General features: G+C 42.3%; 1 protein-coding gene across 2 annotated transcripts; it reads left to right on the top strand.

The window, feature by feature from the left end:
• Positions 1 to 7832: 7832 nt before the first annotated feature.
• ABRAXAS1 (abraxas 1, BRCA1 A complex subunit) lies at positions 7833 to 20823 on the top strand. 2 transcript variants are annotated; one of them, XM_044428921.1, is made up of 9 exons: positions 7833 to 7968; positions 10728 to 10818; positions 11782 to 11818; positions 12737 to 12803; positions 13771 to 13964; positions 16384 to 16503; positions 17447 to 17531; positions 18759 to 18870; positions 19833 to 20823. In XM_044428921.1, exons 1-9 carry the CDS (start codon positions 7882 to 7884, stop codon positions 20243 to 20245), a joined length of 1206 nt encoding a protein of 401 aa, XP_044284856.1. In that variant the 5' UTR covers positions 7833 to 7881; the 3' UTR covers positions 20246 to 20823. The 2 variants fall into 2 exon arrangements, with proteins under 2 accessions (XP_044284856.1, XP_044284857.1); XM_044428922.1 differs by having other exon boundaries at positions 7843 to 7968; positions 10732 to 10818.
• Positions 20824 to 20851: the final 28 nt, after the last annotated feature.

The following is a 20851-nucleotide window of genomic DNA, read 5'->3' as shown; positions in this document are numbered from 1 at the left end:
CTAAACATATAATGCACCCCAAAGTTTAGTTTAGTAGAACTTAAACATATAATGTACCCAAAGATCCCCTTTATAAACATCCTTATTTTATTCTTTTTCCCCACAATGGAAATAAGTCATCTGGCATTTCCAAAGATGTGGTCTATATTCCTGTTCATTTTGTGCATCATTCTCAAGGTAACATATCAGGAAGTCACTAGTTTTAGTTTAACTCTTACAGTTTAACTCTTAAGTTTTAGTTTAACTCTTTAGTTTAGTTTAGTTTAGTTTAACTCTTAGTTTAACTCTTACTCTTAACTTCTTTGTCCTAAATGGACAAAGAAGTACAGCCATGCCACAGACTGCGTGTGGGAAACAGTCAATTTGTGCAGAATGAGCAAACTAAAATCTGGCCCTTTGCACAGAATTAAGTTCCTGACACTAATTGTCTTTCAGTCTTAAAGGGAAAGCATTGTCACTATTAAAAAAAACAAAAGCTCCAAACATTCCATTCACATTTCCATAGGCTGTAACTGCTTTTTGTTTTAGGCAACCAACGAGAGCTCCCGAGTATTTTCTGTAAGTGATTCCCTCACAACAGGGCTTCTCTTATCGTTGAGTTCCATGGCCCTTCAGCTCCCCCTAATGGCTGGAGCATCAGGCACATTATTACCACATTGATAAGAATAGCACTCTCCATAGTTCAGTGTTCTCGAAAAGTTCAAAGTACTTCACCTGCATTTTCTAGTTTTAATCCTTACAGAAACTCTGAAAGATAAAACGGTCAATGCATGGAGATTACTGCGCGAATCCATGGCCTTTGGCCTGTGGTGTTTCAGAGGGCTTTATCTTGTGCCCAGTAGTGTTTAATATTTACGAGAAACTGTTAATAGGGGTCATTCAGAACATTGGGAGTAAAGTGCTAACAGCATGCCATGCTGATGACACCCAGTTCTGTTGTTCTTTGTCATCTAATAGCAAAGAAGCAGTCAAAACCTTTGAACATTGCCTGAGTTCAGCCATGGGCTGGATGATTTTATTTATTTATTATAGTTATATGTAATAATAGAAACATAGAAACAGAGCGAGTCAGAAGGGGTCCCCCGGGCCATCTAGTCTGCCCCCCCCCCGCCCTTTTCTGTAAGGCACTCTAGGCAGCTTACATAATCCTACTTTCTAGTTTACCCACACAACACCCTGTGAGGCAGGTTAAGAGAAGAGAGAGAGACTGGGCCTAAGTTACCCTGTAAGTTTCATGGTTATGCCCTGATTTTCCCAAGTTCCAGTCCAACATTCTCACCACCGCACCTCAATGGCTCTTCAAAATGGGTTTACAGGAAACAAACATGATGAAAAAGGAGACAAGGAGATACAGTTGATCAGAAGAAAGCCAGACTCAGACTCAACCCATAAGATTCCATCAGCTAGCAATATACGTAAGAAGCTTATTTCTCCCTTTTCAGCAGCTAAGGCAGTGGTGGCGAACATTGATTGATTGATTGATTGATTGATTGATTTATATCCTGCCTTTTTCCTACAAAGGGCTCAAGGCAGCTTACATCATTGTCCTCCTCCATCTTATTCCCACAACAACAACCCTGTGAGATAGGTTGGGCTGAGAGTCCGTGCCTGGCCCAAAGTCACCCAGTTGGCTCCATGGCTGAGCAGGGACTAGTACCCAGATCGCCTGTCCCAGTCCCATGCTCTTAACCACTACACCACACTGGCTATGGCAGGCGTGCCACAGCGGGCACACACAGCCCTCTCTGTCGGCACACGAGACAAGTCACCCCCGCATCGCCCAGCAGCCGAGCATTGGATAACAGCACACACAGGGGCCATGCGCATGCTCGGAAAGGAGTAGCGGATCCAGGCAATGATGTCACGAGCTGCGACTCTTTAGCCGCCATTCATCCGAGCTTTCGCATGGCTAGTCAGGATGCTGCCAAGGCTTTTTTTTCTTTTTTTCTCGGATGGGTTGTGAGGTATTTTTTCCAAACTGAACTTCAGCTTTCAGATTTTTTTGTAGTGTTCGCACTTTGCGATAAATAAGTGGGTTTTGGGTTGTAGTTTGGGCACTTGGTCTCTAAAAGGTTCGCCATCACTGTGCTAAGGCATTTTGCTATCCCAAACAGATGTGCTGGACTAGCCAAGATGTCTGATTCTAAAAGTTGCTCATGGGATCCTCTGCACCATCTGTCCAGGGGCGCAGTCCTCAGAATGAACGCTCACGAGTGGCACCTCGCAAGCGACAAGTGAGGTTGGCTGTGCTGCTAGGCCTCTCCTGCATCACCTGTTGGTGTAACTTTACACCTCAGAGAGGAAAAGATTGTTCAAAAGTGAAAGGTCGCAGCAACTCATTCAGGCAGAAAGCAGCAGGCTTCAAAGCAAGGGATTCTTGTCTAATCCAGTTCTTTTTGCAGGATCCACTCCAACTTTCTAGTGGGCAATGTTCAATTTCGATAACTTGGCAATCCACCAGAGTGCAGAGGTTTCCCTACTGTTATCCTACTGTATCTCCACTGTGCAGCTTCTGTGACTTTTTTGTCTCTTCAGTCCTCCATCCCTGAATTATAAGATGTAACATGAAGGAAACTTAAGTGTCAGTTACTTTTAAAAAAATTCACATGCTGCATTCACACATGACACTAAGCCACACCATGTGGTCTGGGGTCACCTGCCTCTCCCCTGCTTGGCCACACTCTTCCCTGGTGTGGCCTCAGCCAGCTGCTTGCTTAGCAAGGTAACCACTTACTGACTAGACCACCTCTAGAGTTGCACTGCACAGCAGTCCCCACTCCTGCCCTGCTCTGTGCCATGTGTGTTTTTGGAAAATGCTCCCATTTGCGTTTGGAGTTGTGGACAGTGCAAATTCAGATTAAAAACCAAACAGAATTCAATTCTTATTCTGGCTTCACCTTCAGACTGTAAAGATCAGGGTCACCTGTACGGAAGGTGATGCCTTAAATAATCTGCTCCTGGGCTCATTTAAAGCTTATAAAGCAACCTTGAACATGGCTTGGAAGCTCATCGGCAGTCAGTTTAGAGTTTTCAGCATGGGGGGGGGGGTTTATATGTGAGGTAGGCAGCTCCAGTGAGAAACTTAGAGCTGTAGGTTACATCAAAGCCCAGCTGTAACTTTGGAAAAAACACTCCTGAGGTCACAGCAGGATTTTGATAGTAGAACTCCATTCTTGCAGCTGCGTAATTCTTTCCACACCAGCTGGCCTCTGAAGACGGAAGATCATCTTTGGAACTGACGTGGAGATGGCATTGCAGGCAGGAGCAAGGCATGGCCATCCTCCAAGGAATCCTGGCAGTCCCCCAGCCTCTCTTCCTCACGAGGGGAGGAAAAAGATTTAGACGGCCTTAACTGACCTCTGGCAGCCATTCCAGTTGGCTGCACCGAGAGAGATGAGACAAGGAAGCAGGATGGTTCCATTTAATACCTTCCCCTTTTCCCTCCCTATTCTTTTTTCCTTATGTGTTACATAGTTTTGCAGTGTAGGCCTATGGGATGTGACTGCCTTTTCTTACTATTTGCAAGCTACTCTGGAAGACTTTTTGGCTGAGGAGTAGGATAAAGAGGCTCTTAATAAATAAATGCCGTCCAGTAATACATCTACATTTCTCAGAGGACTCTGCTTCACTCCTGCCCCCTCCACAGGGAATATCAATGTGTGGTCACGGCCCACCTGGTCTTTTTGCCACACAGGAGATGATGCCAAGGACTGGCACGGATAGAGAGAAGGCCTCACCGGTTTAGAGCCAGCAATACACACTAGTCAAAATTCACTCCTTCCTTCCTTACTTCACCCCATTGGTACAGCTTGTTAAAATGTTCTCATTCCACCAGATTTTTCACATTTTGTTTCCTAAACCATGGGGAATGGCAGGAGCTCCTGGTTGCTTGTTTTCCCTGTAAATATGCAATATACTATGCTCTATGGTTGGTTGTGCGAGTTTTATCATTGGGCTGGCGATGTTGAAAATATTTTCCTCAGTGATATTAAATATTCTGTGTTTTCATTTTTTAAAATACACACTGCTTGACACACTTTATGCAGAAAAAATGATATGTATTTGTTTTTAAAGTAAATATGTACCATGACTGACTGACCTGTCTATAGACGGGCAAGCTAAACCTTGGGTTTCCTACCACATTTAGAGTATGAAGAACTTCTTCATCTTATTTTCTAGAATAATTACAGCACACACTTTCCTCTGAGGTGAAGGACAAGATGCCCCCTCCTCAATTCCAAGCACAGCAACCAACTGGACTAACAGTTATATTTTAACTTCTAAATGGAAATTAATTTCATCACACCTGAGGGCAGTATGCTACTTTGGGGAGTTCAGGAGAGCTGTGTGACATATACACCTTTGCCAGCCAACAGAGGAAAATGGCTAGCAGATTCATGTTTTGGCTTACAGGGAAAAAACATAAAAGACAGGAGGCTAAAATTTGAGGACTTTCTTAAAACTAGGCACTTTGTGACTAGTTCATAGGACTTATGTGTAAATTACAGTACAGAATATAAGATCAGGGGAAGTCAGTTATCCCCAGGTTGCAGGATGAAGGCTCCATTTGTCGAGTGTGAATAGATTTAGTTGTATGTTTAGTGTCATTTTGAAGAATTTGAGTTTTTCTGCACATGCATCAATTCCCAAAGGGAATATGGCCCACTGGGAAGCTTTTAGTTGTGTAGATGTGAACTGCAGTTGAATTAATCTCACAATAACATTGCTTCTGAAGCCAGTTTAGATATCACATTCCAGATGAGCAAAACATGTTTTTGTTTTTTTATCCTTTCCTTATGCACCTGGTCTAACAAAAAACATCCTAGTTAGAACACAGTTTGCCATGGCATCGAAATGGGAAGCTATGATTTGAGGGGTCCCTGCAGACCAGATTAAACAAACTACAGTTGGTTCCTGGTTTACAATCCTGCTTTCTATAGAGTGTTCAAACCACAGTTTCTCAGAAAGTCACAGCAAAGTGTAGACTGACTAACCAGGAAGCTCTGTGTTAAGCCTGGTGCAGGAGGCAAAGAGGAAAGGGAACAGGAAGAGAGCCCAAGGGCACACGACACATTTCCAACCAATCAATTATGGTGTCAGGACTCGGCCAAGGACAGAGTCAGAAACCACAGACAGGACCAAAGAGCAATCAGGGCCCTAGCAAGTGGACCCAGAGTAGAGCCAGAGGGGAGTCAGCATTTGGAGGGCAAATCAAGAACAGAACTGAAGATCAAGCCAGGAATTGACTAACCAGTACCCAAAACAAGAGCAAACCCAGAAATCCAAGATATACCAGAGCTTTGTTGGCTCAAGCAAGGATAAGCAAGAAGTTCTTCCAACGCCTTTCTGCCCAGAAGGTTCCAATGCTCAGCTTGGATGGGCAACGTGGATCTTGAAGGTTCTTCTACGAAGGCTGCCTCCTGCAATTCAGTGAATCACCACATGGGAAAGTTCCAATTTCAGCTACTTACAGATGGTTTGTTGTGTGAGAAACATGCTGTTTCAACAAAGCCTCTCTCAGCCCAAAGCATGATTTTTTATAGATATAATTAGTATCTTGCATCCTTTGTGAATAACACATTTTATTTATTGCTTCCATTTTATATATATTTATAATTTATGCTAATTCATGAAAAGGAAACCTACTATTAAGAAAAATGATTGGTTTATCCTATGATATGATTTTTTTAGTTATTTTGCCTAGCTTTTTAATCAGTTTTATGTTTAAATGGATATTATTAAATCCTATTAAATAATTCTAAGGTTAAGTATATCTTACATTTGATCTGATTCCCCAATGCGATGGCCACCAGATGCTTTCAGTTGCAACTCCTATCATTCCCTGCCAGCGTGCCTGTGATGGCAAGGGATAATGGGAACTGTAGTCCAATACACCTGAAGGATGCTGAGCTAGATAAGGCTGGTCTAAAATGTGTGAAGAAAAATTAGGCACTTTAGGATGGGAGGCTAGAGATCGGATCCTGAGTTGTGCAGAAGGACTTCAAAAGGACATGGGAGTAGATTCTGATCCAAATGAAAAGAAAGGGGGAGAACTCGACTGAAGAGATTGCAGAGCAAAACAGAGAAGAATAGAGATATGGGAAGAGGAAAGAGTTGTGCAATTCCTGAAACCATGGGAAGACAGAGCCTTTCTGAAGAGGAGCTGGAAGCATGGCAGAGATCCAAGGGTAAGAAATCCATTAGAGAGAGACCAAGAACGAGCAGTGTGACGTTCCAAGCATATTGCTCTAAGAAGTCATGAACTGTCTTAAGGGTTTGGTTTTCAGGATTTCAGTTACTGGGAAGTGGAGGGTATCAGTTAATTAGTATTAGTTGAAATCAACCTCCAACTGGCTCACATTGCATTAATGTTTTATAGAACGAAAGACGGAGAGTGTTCTTGATGTGAGAATTGTTGCTACCTATCCCTGAGCGTCTGGGCTATATTCATCACAAATTAAGGATGTGTGATCTTATTCTCTTAATTTCTTGACTCACTCAGAGCTAAGGAGGGCATTTACAGAATTAGGCTCTCAGACTATGCTTTATGCATGTGAAGGGAAGGTATATAGATTTTCCCGTATTTCCACGACCTTATATATGTATAATTCCAGAAATACAGGTTATTGTCATTATATATTTTTCTGTGAACTGGTAAAGATTTCTATCACCTTTGTTGAAAGGAATCCTTATGTAACTAATCAAGCAGATTTACAGTAGCTGCTAAAAAGATTAGATCAAAGATCCTAAAAAATGTTGCTCAGTTTAGATTATGCAAATGATAAACTGGTTTCACTAGTTTGCTCAGAATGTTTCTTTTGTGACTGTGTCTCTTTATGAGGTAAGAGAGAATAGTGTAAGAATATTGCTTTAAAAAGTACGCTTCCTAATTTGGAGCTGGAATTGCTACATAAACTGAAAAAGAAACAGCAATTCTCCTCAGTTGTGCTTTGCTTACCATGACAACAGGAGGAATAAATACTGACTCGGCAATCCCAGGAACTACACAAAGGTCAACCTCAGTTTGAAATTTAGGTAGTTTATGCTAGTTCTGGGAGAAGGTAGCCTCTAGGTTTTGGGATGCCAATCCTTAGAGGGTAGCCCCATAACCCTGAGGCCTCCCTTCTTTGTTAAAAGGGGTGCGCGGATGGGAGAGAGCGCATCTGATACGAGAAAGGTCTGAGGGGGCAGGAGGAAGTGAAGCACATGGGGGCCAAAGGCTGGCTCCTCCGGGGGACCCGATGCAGCGGAGACCACCCAGGCCCTTTGGTTCGGCAAGCGCCCATGCGCTGCAGGGTGCTGGGGCAGATGGCCTCCATTTCCTTTCATTTATTATTACATTCGTAAGCCGCCCCATAGCCCATAGGGCTCTCTGGGTGGCTTACAATACAACAAAAACATATTCCAAACAAATGCAATAATACATTAGAGCAATACAATTAAGCAAAACAATATTTAAGTGTAAGCAATTCAGAATCAAAATAGACCTTAGTACAATTGCACAATACATAATGCAATGTCCAGTATCAATACATAGTACAATATAACACAATGCATCTCATCAACAATAATAAGGTATAGCTATGATCCCTTCCCCAGAAGAAGCCCAGTGACTCCCACAGCCGCGGCCTCCGGGCCTCGTGGGCGGCCGGTCGCCAGCGCCGCCTCGCCCGCCCGCCGTGCCCAAGGCCGGCCGGCCGGCGGAAGCACCTCAGCGCTGCCTCCGAGCGCGGCGAGGCCCCGGCCCCGCCTCCTCCGCCAGGGCGGGCCTCAAGGCCGCACCGCCCCGCTCCTTCCCCGCTGGGAATCGCGCCGCGGCCGGCCCTCGCTCCCTCGCCTGCCCGACCGCCAGGCCCGCGACAGTTGGGCGCCGCGCGGGGCATGGAAGGGGAGAGCACCACGGCCCTCCTGCCGGGCTTCGTCTTCGGCGCCCTCGCCTTCCACCACCTCAGCACGGACTCGGACACGGTACGTCAGGAGCCCCGCGGCGGTCGCTTCGCTGCTACTTCTGGAGGGGGGAATCGCAGAGATGCGTGGATGGGTGGACACGGATGCGCCCGTGCACACGTGCACTGCCGCGGCGTGAAGCGCCGCTTCAGTTTCACAAGTCCAGCGGAGGTGCCGAGCTGGACCTGAAAAGAGGATGCGTGTCTCTTTCCCTCTCTCCGGGGGGTTCTTTCATCCCCTGCTGAAGCCCTCGGACGTGTTTTCAATAAGCCGTCGAGACATGGAAAGGGAGCACCTGAGCATGTGCAGAGACCCCTTTCCTCTCCTGCGGGAAGACCTAAGCAATAGTAAATAGAAAGGGTGCACATCTCCTGTCCTGGCTGCCACCTACTGCCTTAATTTCAGTTTCGTCTTATCCTCGAATGTGCGCGCGCGCACATATGGGCGTCCCATTGCATACAGCGATAAACTGATAGCAGGAAGGCACGGGCACACACGTTTAGCGTGTGAATCACTTCTCTAGAAGCAAGTGCAAGCTTGTGTGGTGGTAGGAAGTGACTTTGTGCGCGCATGTGCGTGAAAGAGACTATACTTTCCGATTTCATGTTAAAAGCTATGCTTAAAATTATCTTGCACTCCCTGCCTGAGCAAAGATTTTGCACCGCTGCTGGCTTGCGTCTCCACTGTATCTGTCTGCATTGGAGGTTTATTTCAAATTTCCCTCCTCAGCTTGTGGAGCTATGCTGCACAGACTGAAGAGCCCTTCTTACTCAATTCCTTGCTCACTGACAAGATTTTTATTGGGCAATTGCTTTCTCATTCATAGAATTCTATAGCGGTCTGGACATACGGGTCTTCAGTTTGTAATTCTCCCCTGAACTCCCGTTTCTTATTTCCCACCTTGGGGGAGGGAAGATTGGGTTATTAAGAAAGAAAAGACATAATTGCTGCAATATATATATGGATCAGTAGTGACAAGAACCTCTGTCCCCTATCTGAAAGCTCCCTGAACATGGTTCCCATCACTTGTTCCAGATGGATCCCAAAGTAACCTATAACAGAATAAACACAATTAAACTGTGCAAACCATTCAGTTAGCATACAGAACTAGAAGGATACATATGTTTCCTTGCACTTTGGAGAAAATCTCCATTTTGAAATTTCTGACCTAGCATGCATGTATGTGTAAACTCACACTTAGAGTGCAATTTTATGCATATTTAGACTAGAAACAAATTATACTATTACCCACCCAGTACTGCCATTTAATACACACACTGGATTTTTTGCTGCTTGTTCACAACTTTCCTTTGGAGGCTTATCTTGCAAGCCCTCTAAGTACTTCACCTTTTCCCCCTCCTTAGAAAAAAAGCAGCGGCATCAACATCTAACCATATAAAGCTTCACTATCTTTAAACACCATGTGCAAGCAAAGCATTGCAATTCAGATCCTTTTGTTATGTCAAGACTGTACCTATCCCTATGCCCATCTCCTAAAGTTTAACACACCTAAACAAATTGGCTCCTGTCTTGCCACAGAGTATGTGTGAATTCAGTCTCAAGTATAATTAAGGAAGATTGCCTGGATACAGACTGTTTTCACCTGTTTTGATCCAATCTCGACAGACTTATTAAATGGTTATCAGCTGTAGGTCTTTTGCTGGCACTGATGTATGTTGAATGTTTCATTCAGTATTGTGAACTCATGTGGAACTCAGCTATTGATACTGATGTTGATGTTGAAAAGTAATACATTCCCCATGTCTCTGTTGGAAGCCAAACACTCCTCTCTGGCCCTAGAAACCCCTAAGACTGGTCCTACCATATGTGTCACTGGAGAAGTGAAGAAGAATCACACTTGGGTCCAAAGACTTCTGGGAGGCTGTAGCCATTACTATCCCGAAAGAACATGGTGTCATGGCTGCTGTGGCCATGGGAGGACCACATGTTTCCTGCCAGAAAAACTAGCTGCTCTGTGAACTGCACTGTGGAAATATGAGTACACTATTGGCCTACGGAACAAGGGCAGCTGGTACATGTGTGAATGTCTTTATCATTACAATCTGCCATGTGCTGCCCTTACAATCATGTAAGGCAGAATAAACTCCTGAAAATAAGCAGAGGATTACCTGTGAAAAATGTTCCTATGTGGAAATTCAAATGAGAAATTTTCATGTATCTGAATAGGTAGGGGTTGTGATGGCAATTTTTATTAGGTGATTGGAAATTATTGAAGGTTTTGAATTATTTTTTTAAGATATAGATCGAGCAGTCATCATCCCTTTGTTTTACCTTATTGAAGATTGTGCTTTTTAAAACAAATTCTTCCTCTCATTACATTCCACTAATAATGAAATCTCATCCTCAGCTGTACCCTGTGTGTCTGGAACAAGAATCAATGGGAGAGAGTTAAAAGTCTCTGGTAGTTGTGGAAAGCCTTTTATTATTGCCTAGTGCATTTCAGAAATTATACTTTTCTTCACTGGGGGCTGCAATAAAAAGACAGACATAGAACATTATTACTCAGTACTATTCCAAAACATTTAAAGCAAATTGCTGTGCACTCATGTTAAGATAGGGACAGAGCAATGTATTTGTTTTGTTTAGAAAATGCAGAGTCCCCTATCTGCAAGCTAGCACTTATATTGCTATAACAGAATTGTGTTCATTTTAAAGGGTCTTCTCATCATTTTGCAGAAAGTAGGTTTAAATTTGAATTGCATTGGCCATCCCCCTGCACCTATGTTGTTTTGATGTGTCTTCCTTCTCTGCTTACAAAGGAAGGCTTCCTCCTTGGAGATGTGAAGGGTGAAGCTAAGAACAGCATTACTGACTCTCAAATGGATGATGTCGAAGTTATTTATACAATTGGTAAGTCAGTGGAATGAGCCTTCTCAAAAGGTTTATGAATATATCGTTTCTGGGGAGATGTGCTAGATCAGACCAGTGGGCCATCTTGTCCACCATTCAGTTCACAGCTGCTCACAGGATTGCACAAGCAGTCTGTGCGTGCAATAGCATCATCCTGCCCAAGTTCTGTGCAACTGGGTAGCATATAACCTTCAGGACTAGCAGCCAAGGATAGCCTTCTCCTCCATGAGTCTGTCCTTTTAAAGCAGTTAAAGATCCTCACAATGGTCCCCTGCTTTCCTTTCTCTTCAAATCAGCAGACAGGGAAGGTACAGCTGTGGCCCTGTGATGTAAGGGCAATCAGCTGGATGACTGGGAACTGATTGCTATATTTTTCCTCAGGCAGTGTTGATCAAGATGACTGCAATGGGGAGTGTAGTTAAAGCCTCCTCCCAGTGGTCCTGATAAAGACCTTGGTTTTCCCACTGCTGATAATGATCTTTAACCTTCATCTCACTACAATTCTAACAAATACAGGAGAGAAAGTCGCCCACCACTGGTTTCCACAGAAGAAAAAAATGTCCATATCTTTGATATTACCCTGTCTCCCAGAAAAGTAGATCAGTCAGTTGGTCGGTCTGCAAGGTTTATTATATATAGTTCTGAGTATAACTAGAACTAGACCTGTGTATTTCGAGGTCTTCAATATTATCAGATTTTGCTTGTCCATGATTTTAGGGTTAAAATAGAACATTTCATGCAAAGTTATGACTGAACACTAAATCCAACCTTGCAAAAAATTAAATAATAGAACAACAGACATTTCTGACATGATTATAGTAAATGAAGTTGTGATGTATAATAATTTACAAGTTTTCTGTGAATCCTTGGTTTTTAAATATCCATTTTAAATATTTTAAATGAAAGAAGTAGCAGATGTCTGTACCAAACTTTCAAGACAAATAGAATGTTCTTTTGTTTCAGATATACAAAAACACATTCCATGTTACCATCCCTTCAGGTTAGTAAATATTACACCTACTTTTAAACATAAGCTTGGATTTTGTTGCATCTGCCTTTATAAGAATATGAAATAATTGATTATGGAAGATATCAGTTCTTTAAAACTGGCAATACTCACTGTGATTATACTGTTTGGGTGACACATGCAAGCAGGGCTACTTCACATATTTAATGCTAAAACGAATGGCAACGTATGGAGAGCTGTGCGCACTGGAGCCACTCCAAGCCTTGCATTACAACAACAGAATATGTCTTGTCACAAACGGAACCTTAAAAGAATGGCTGTATGCATTTCTGTTCAGAACTAAACCCCACTGAGTTCTGTGTTATTCCCAGGTCTATGTCCACCTCTTTAGAAACAGCCCCAATGAACTGAGCTGTACTTATTTCTGAGTCACCATGTATAGGATTGCACAGTGGATTCCATGCACATTTTAAGAGGATCTCAAACGTAAGCTTTAAAACTTATTTTGTCATCTGTCTAATACAGCATGGCAAGAGGTATATTTGTGGATGCAGTAAAACCCTTTGAGATGCAAGCGGGATGCAAATAGCTTGCTTTGAATTCCATGAAACATATGCAAACTGGCCTGCCACACCACACACCTGACTGAACTAAAATGTTGCCACTTAACCCCTTACAGAGCTGCATATAGATGAAGACCCACTGACTCAAACACAGTGGTGATCATTTCTGGGTAGGATGGGGTACATGTTTTTTTCCTTTGATTCCTTCTACTTGCCCACCCCCAGGTTCAAAGATTGGGGTTATACATTATTTTTCAGGCATCATCATCACCATCACCGTCCTTTTGTGATTGATTTGCTGTTCGTTCCAGTAATACTCTAGAAAATGACCATTTAGCTGGGTAAAAGCAATTTGACTCAGTATTGCCCTCTTATTCATCTTTTCCAGCTTTTACAACTCAATTGGAGAATTGAATGAGCCAATGCTGAAGAAACTATTATCAGGATGTAAAAAGGTACTTTGTGTTGAGCATTAACCTCTTCACTGGAATTGATTCAAGGAAATGTATGGATATAATAAGCAATAATTTTATTTAAAGACCTATATCAGTTCCCTTAGCCTGATTCATGTTAATCCTATAAGTAAGTCTAGCCATGTTTACCTAAAAGTTCCAGTAAATTTTGCAGACTTCAACTGTAGTCAGTACATGCTAATATACAAGGAAGTTCAGTTGAGTGCTGTGGAACTTACTCCTGAATTAACATGCCTGGGAATTTTATTTATTTACATGTATTTATAGGCCGCCTATAAATGCAATGACTGCATTTGCAGTCACTGCCTTCTCAGTGTATGAAAACCTTTCACATTAATGGCCCAGAAACTCTTCTTGCACAAGCTTATTTGAAATAAATGAAAGTTTACCCCAGTTACTAGTGCTTTTTTATGTTGATTATGTAATGGAGCATATTTAACAGCTCTTGAAATTTTAGAGTGAAAAGTACATGGTCTGAATCAATCCATGTCCAGTTTAAAAAGCATCATAACTTCATTACTTTTCCCCTCTCCACCCTACTTTCTTGCCCTGCATTTTTGTCCCACATAAATTAAAACTATAGTTCTAAATTTAGGAATCAGAGCAGTGTTTAAAAGCCAGCATCCAAAGAACTTATGAAGTTAGTTGTTTGAACCCAAGAGCACTTCAGACTTATTTTTGCTTGAGCGGTTCCCCACACTGTAACCCACACAGTAAACTAGTTCTGAAACTGAATGAGAGGCAAAAATATGTATAGGCACACGGGGCAGCAAATATGTTTAAGAGCTACTAACTTTTGTGGCCTTTTTTGCAAGACCGGGTTAGATACCAGATGCTGGTGAAAGAGCACCTATCAGTAATTAAGGCCCTTGTGATTTATTTTTCTTTGCAGCCAATTTTTCTAATCAGGAAGCTATATCTAATTTTCAGATTGCTGTTTCTTTTCCAGACTGTGGTAGGCTGGTACAAACTCAGGCGTAACACTGACCAGTCCATGACATTCAGGGAGCGACTCCTTCATAAGCATTTACAGACATACTTGTCGAATCAGGGCCTTGTTTTTCTGTTACTAACTTCCAGTGTCACTTCTGCAAGTTCATCCACTTACAAACTTGAATATGCCTTGTATAAACCACAAGAGGGGTAAGTAACTCCAGTGAACTTATCTGTTTACTTCCATAGCAATAGCAATTCTGGCTATAAGGCAGGGATAGGGGATGTGTGCCCTTCTATATGTTGCTGGACTGCAGGCCCCATCATCCTTAACCATTGATGGTGCTGGCTGGGACTGATTGAGTTGCAGTCCAGTAACATCTGAAGGGTTCTACATTCTGCATCCTTGTGCCATGAAGTTCATAATTAAATAGGTTGCCCTTCCATCAAAGCATGTGCATATAAGTAAAGCAACTGGCAAAATGCAGATGGATGAATATTTTTTCCTTTCTGTCAATCACATCATCATCTGCCTTTGTCAGTGATGAAATAGCACCCCCCCCCCCCGGGGTGATAATTACAGAATGTGAGTGCTGTGGACAGAATTTCCGGTTTTCAGGAGAAAGTGCAAGAGGTGGTGTTGCCTTCCAAGTTATATACTCCTGTCAGGGGGAGTTTTGTAATGGAAATTGGCTTTGTGCAGCTAAAGTTTCACTTTCGTGCTTTTGCCATCTCAGGCTATAACTGGCCATAATTAGGCTTATTACGGTCCTTTAGAAGTCCTGCTTAGGATTGTTGGTTTGCACATAATGTTCTGAAATGATGGAAGGCTTTCTGGCCTCTATATTTGCATGAATGACACATCATGTAAGCTGGTTTCACAGATCTCAGCTGTGACCCTATGTCATCCTTCCTGCTTCAAAACATAGTCCAGATCATGTAAGTTGCCATAACTCAGGTGCTTAAGCTACTAGATGATAAATATTGGGAGTCTCAATCTTTTCAGACTGGTGAGCACATTTTTAAATTTGAGTGTGTTATCAGTATTCTCACAAAAATTTTACCATGTTGGGCTTGGCCAATCACAACATACCCATTTCCCAGAAGGAACAGTAGTGAGAATATAGCAAAAGTAAATGAAGAAAAGGACATAACTGTGAGGTATATGTGGAGCCTTGGGTCCAAAACACAAACCCAGTCTTGTGTAACCTGTTATCTGATTGAACGCCCATTTCACTTAGGATGGTCTGGTGAGGCTCTAAGAGAAGTAATTTCTCCAAGACACTGAACAGAAAACAGAGATGGTGTCTGTTTAATCATATATTTGTTCCATAAAGCAAAAACAACCCCCCTCCCACAACTTCTCATTTCACAGCAGACAGACTGGTGATGCTCAGAAAAACATATTGACAAAACATTGCACACCTACAAACTGGCAAACTACACACACCAGGCAAAAGCATACACTACACCAAAACAAACCAGTTAACGGCCCCACCTCTAAATCCAAGCCGACCGAAAAAGGCAGCACAGAAAGGCTAAACACCCATCTAGCTCTTCTGGTTGTTGTCCCCCAACCCCACCCTGCTTGTTTACCTTTGTGACCATGTTTCAAGACGAATACTGGCTGTAGCCACTTACCGTTTTCATTTCCTTAGACTCCTTGTATACTTGATTTTCTAAAATGAAATTGTGAGAGACATGGAGGCTGGCAGGGGACGGAGGAGGTTTCTGTGAATGCACTGGTGGGACATCAGATATATGCTGAGCCTTCTCCTGCTAGCACAGAATAAGCACTGATAAACCTTGAAAGCAACTCTGACTCTTCAAATCTGGAGATCCAACAAGACTGTTGGAATGGATCTACCTTCTTTGCCATGTTTTAGATTGTCATTATATTCTTAACACCAGAGACTGGACACAATTATGCACCACTGTCTAGAACTATAAAAGTTGGTGCTAGTTTGTAGGTTGCCAAGCCATAGTTACATGGCTAGTATCAGAGGTATTTGAAGGGAGTTTTTAATAAGGTGATGTATGTAGCATTGCATTTCTGGTTTCTGCCATATTTTCTTATAGAAATAAGATATATCTAAAAGGCTTAAGATCTCTTATTTCTGGATGAGCAGTGTTGAACTTTAGAGAGCTGGAGGGCAGTTCAGTGGGGCAAAAAGAACCCATGGCAGGGTTATACTAAATCGAAACCTTGATGGGGCTGTGCTAATAGAACAGACAGCGTAACATTTCCCCCCCAACCCTAATTTGGTCATTCTGTCTCTTACAATTTAATAATCATTCGCAATGGTCCCAACTGGAAGCAGAAGTGAGGATACCTGTCAGCTGACTTCTCCCCACCCATCTTTTGTTCTGGTGGTCTAGGAATTTTTGCATTTGCTGCTGCAGAGCAGGAGGATTGTTTTCCATGACTACTGCAAAGAGGGTCCTGAGGGCAGTATCCCTTCTCCATGGGTGGAGAGGGAGATCTGCGAAACACTGCAGTCCCAAGGATGGCCCTCATATGGCTTCTTAGTTGCATTAAAACTTAATCAGGGAATGGTCTTGATCTTATGCATTGACAAAAGCATTTCATAGAACTTGTTATAATATTAATCTTTTTGCTTTTCTAAAGGCTTTTCCAGAAAGTTCCACTTATCGTTGCCAATCTGGGAATGGCTGAACAGCAAGGTTACCGAACTGTGTCTGGCTCTTGTATTTCTTCTGGCTTTCGTAGAACAATTGCAAAACACAGGTAGGAAAAGAGCATTCTTGTATGACATCTCCAGTAACACTTTGTGCAGACTTCAAATGTTCCCCAACTAGTAGAAATGAAGCATCCCTTTATAGTTCATCCAGAATCACAAATAGGACTTGACAACATGTGGTTACGCACCCCCACCCGTTAACAACTGCTGCTGCTTAGGATTCTAGCTATGCCTTCCTACAGAATATTACAGATTGTCAGGGCAGGGATGGCAACATTAGTCCTTCAGATTAGTTCTAAAGGTTACAGCTTGCAGTACCCATCCCAACTGGCTGTTGGTGGGAGCTGTAGGCCCAAACATCTGAAGGACTGCAAGTTTTCTATTCTTCAATTAGGAACTCAAGCAAGCCAATCTACCCCCCGCTATTCATTTTATTTTTCCCCCTGTTGACAATCAGCATTCCAGGGCTCAGTCCTCACTGGTCTGGTCCTGTCCACCCCAGGGTGAGGTGTTGCTGCTTCTTGGTTTTGTGTTTATATTTTTTTAACATCAGGGCTCTCCTGAATGTGCTGGTAACTCCCTTTTATTTCTCAATTTAGCTTCATTGTAGGACTCCAAGTTCACAGTTGGAAGGCACAAGTACAGAACACAGAAAGGCTTTAGCACAGAAAGACAGAGGCTGTGTAATCTTTCCAAGGGAATTTATACACTTGCACACTTTTAAACAGCTATAAGCTCTAGTAACTACACTGCCATTTGCTTCTAACATGATTTGAAATAATCTTACCTAATATTTTAAGGAGAGCCATCTTCATCCAGTGTAGTGTTTCAGCACTTGAGGTCTACCATTTGTTTTTATAGTTTTGTGTCAGTTAAGGTTGTATTACAGTGTCCTTATTTAATATACTGAAATGTAGATATTTCAAAATCCACTTTATTAAAAATGTCAGATGCAAATAGTACATTCTAGGTTTCTTTTTGTATCAAAAGGTCAGCATTTTTTAATGAAGATGGGTCTCTAAAAGAGGTTCATAAGATTAATGAAATGTATGCTACTTTGCAGGAGGAACTGAAGGTAAGTTATACATTTTTTAGAAACCCTGTGTCTTGGAGGTTTATCCAGCAATGCAAAATAACTGTGCCAAATCCCAGAATAAAGAAATGTTTAGGGAAAGCATCCTGAAGTTGGATGTGATAAATTAGAAAAGACCTAGCCCCATTAACTAGGACCCCATTCACATGGTACATTATGCATTTCAGAAATAAGTACGATTATCACTTATGTCAGGATAGGCACTCTTGAAATCATCTGTAGGCAAATTTTCCAATTTCTGTCAAGCACATCCATGCAGATGATGAAATGCACCTTATCAGCACATCTCATCTCAATGGTTACACACTAAGACACCATGACATTTTTGAGTGGCTGTCATCTCTGCTTCACTCCTCTTTGTGCTCCTGTAGTGTCTCCTGGGCTACCAGTGGAAAGAGCGGGAAAGGAGGTCCCCCATTGTGCCTGAATGTTTGTCAGGCACAGCAGGAGCCCCAGGCTAATCCTAAGCCCGCAGTGACTTGAGCATGGTTCACCTTGGCTGCTCGCCACTGTAGTGGTTAAGAGTGCGGGACTGGGAACCTGGGAGATCCAAGTTCTAGTTCCCACCCAGCTATGGAGCTCAATGGATGACTGGGCCAGTCACAGACTCTCAGTCCAACATACCTCACAGGGCTGCTGTTGTGAGGATAAAATTTAGAGGAGGAGGAAAATTATGCAAGCTGCCTTGAGTTCCTTGAAAGGAAGAAAAGGCAGGATATAAATACAATAAATAAGACAGAAAGACAACTGTGGGATTCGTATGGACTGTGAGATCTCCGTGAATGGCTAAGTGCTCTCAATACAGGAATATTCCTAGGCCAAAAGAGAAGAAAGGGAACGTGTGTATTTCCAGTATTCCTGCTGTTGTGAGCACTGGGTGGACATGCCAAGTGTAAGGTTCACAATATAAGAGTCAGTTTCTGCATTTTCTTTTATCCAAATGAAAATCCAGTCGTCCGTTATGGAGTACAGGGCCAGACATTTTGCTTTTCTAAAGGCTTTTCCATAAAGTTCCGCTCATCCAATAGTCAGATATGGAGTACAGGACAGTTAGCCAGTCTTAGTAATGTAGCTTTTTGCTTATGATTGTATACCAGTTCTGTAGCTGATCTGAAAAGCGCTTTCAAATGATGAATGCAAAGCTTATTATATAAAAAAATGCAGGTACTGGCAAGGATCCAGTATTTCACAGATTTTCTTCTCTTCTAGAATTTGTGCAGTAAAGTAGTAGATAGTGAAAGATCAGTAGAGAATCTGCTGACAGAAGTAGATCAACTAAAACAAACAGTAAGAAGGAAAAGAGAGCAGATGCAAACTGCAGGTAAGGTTACATAACCTTCATTTTACTTCCAGCTCACTGGAAGAAAGCAACCAAAGGCCCTCTGGCACCCTAAAATAGTAGCAGTCATCCCAGAGACTATAAGATATGGGGATTCCCACCCTTGAGGCCATAAACTCTGCTACAAACACAGGACAGGAAAGCCAAGACCATTCCCAGCCCCCTTTAACATGGAAAGCACCAGAGAAACTGCTGTTTGGGGAGGGCAGAAAGGGGCAGGGTTCTGGGAGGGAAGAGGCCTAGATTTGCAGGATCCTGTAGCTTCTCCATTTCCATAATCATCCACCACTGCTGAGTAGTTAGATGGGCTTGGAGGTCTGTCAAGCTAAATTGCTCCTTTTAAAGAGGAGCAGGGAACAAAATTGTGTGTCATTTCTCCTGCCCTGCCTGTGTCTTGCCAACAGGGTTCTGGATTTTAGAGCCCTCCCCTCCCTCCCATGTGTTGAGAGCACAGACCATAGGACTGTATCCTTAATGTGCTTTTTGCATTAAAAGGACAATGAGGTGGCAAGTTTAAGTTTCAGTGAACAGATGTTGCAATGTAGAAACTCTGTAAAAGGCTAATTAATATTGTAAAATGCATAAATTCAGTTCTAGATTATTTGACAGGTAAGGTTATTTTCCAGTGACTCTACACTTGTTTCCACAAAAAAGGCAGAACCATCAGTGAGTACAGAGCATGTAAATATGCAGAGGTATCCATGCCTCCAGTTTCCCCTGCCAAGTCAAGTAAGTGAGAAGATAAGAAAGCTGTGTTCTATAAAAAAAAACCTTGTTCAATTATCTAGTGCTTTTGATTTATCATTTTAGTAGGAAATAAACAGTAAAGTTTTCTAGGACAAGCAGTTGACTTTCTATACAGTTGAAGTTTTTAGTCTGTAACAGTTGCCATATCTTAGGAAAATATCCTGAAGCTTTCTCTCAGTTTTTTCTATCAATTTCAGGAAAGAATAAAAGCCATGAAGATGAACCCAAAGAGAATATTTTCCTTTGTCAAGCTTTGCAAACCCTTTTTCCAAATTCTGGGCTGCAAACAAGCATTGTTACTTTAAAAGGAAGACAGGTATCTAAGTACTGCTGCAACATTGACCATAACATCAAAGTAATGGATCAGCTGACCTTAATGCTCAAAGAAAGTAATTTTCCCGAAGCTGAAACGAGGCAGGTAATTAAGCGCAAACCTACTGTGGGTACAAGCGGACCAAAGCCATTCAAAAGGCTTCGTTCATTCCATCTTCGTAGAAAGCTATTTCAAGAAGACCAAGATAACAGCGACCAAGAAAGAAATGCTAACACAGATGCAGATGAGGATATAACAAAAGAGCCAGATGAACCTGCATTATCTCCAGCTATCTAATCCTTCAAGATGAGGATTTTTTCTGCCATCCTTCCCCATCAGCTGTTTCGTACATAATTATCCTTCCCCATTCATTCATGGTATTTGAACAAATCCTTAAAATGTGGCAATTTAGCCATTAAAAGTTTAAACAAGTGCTATGCCTACAAATTCAGGGGAAACAAACTTGTCCAGATAGCTCCTTCTCAGTAAATTATGCATTGCTTATCCCAACAGCGGGGAATTGTTCTGACCCCAGAGACTGGATCTTTTTCTCAGCCACCCCTAGAGTGGGATGAGGCAATGAAACATTCCCTTCCCTTATGAACTCCCCTGCCACCTCATAGGGGTCTATTTTCTTATTCTATGGAGGCATAGATGGTCCCGCAGAAAGAGAGCAGTTGCTCCATAGTTCTCTTTGCATTGAGAAACGGACTCCTCACACTAGAGCAAAGCTGCCCTTCTCTACCAGAAGAAGAGCGGGTCTGTGAAGGAAACGCCTGCAAATCAAAAATTCCCCATCCTTGGCTTATCACTAACAGGAAGGCAGCACCAAACATATTGTGCATATTTGTTTTCTATAAATATTGGACTCAAAACACAACAGGATGTCTTGTCTTTTAAGCA

This window comes from Varanus komodoensis, unplaced genomic scaffold (genome assembly GCF_004798865.1).
Source record: "Varanus komodoensis strain SLA01 unplaced genomic scaffold, ASM479886v1 scaffold2, whole genome shotgun sequence".
NCBI classification, from domain to species: domain Eukaryota; kingdom Metazoa; phylum Chordata; class Lepidosauria; order Squamata; family Varanidae; genus Varanus; species Varanus komodoensis.
The sequence above is the reverse complement of the archived record's forward strand: the minus strand, read 5'-3'. Positions and strand labels throughout refer to the sequence as shown.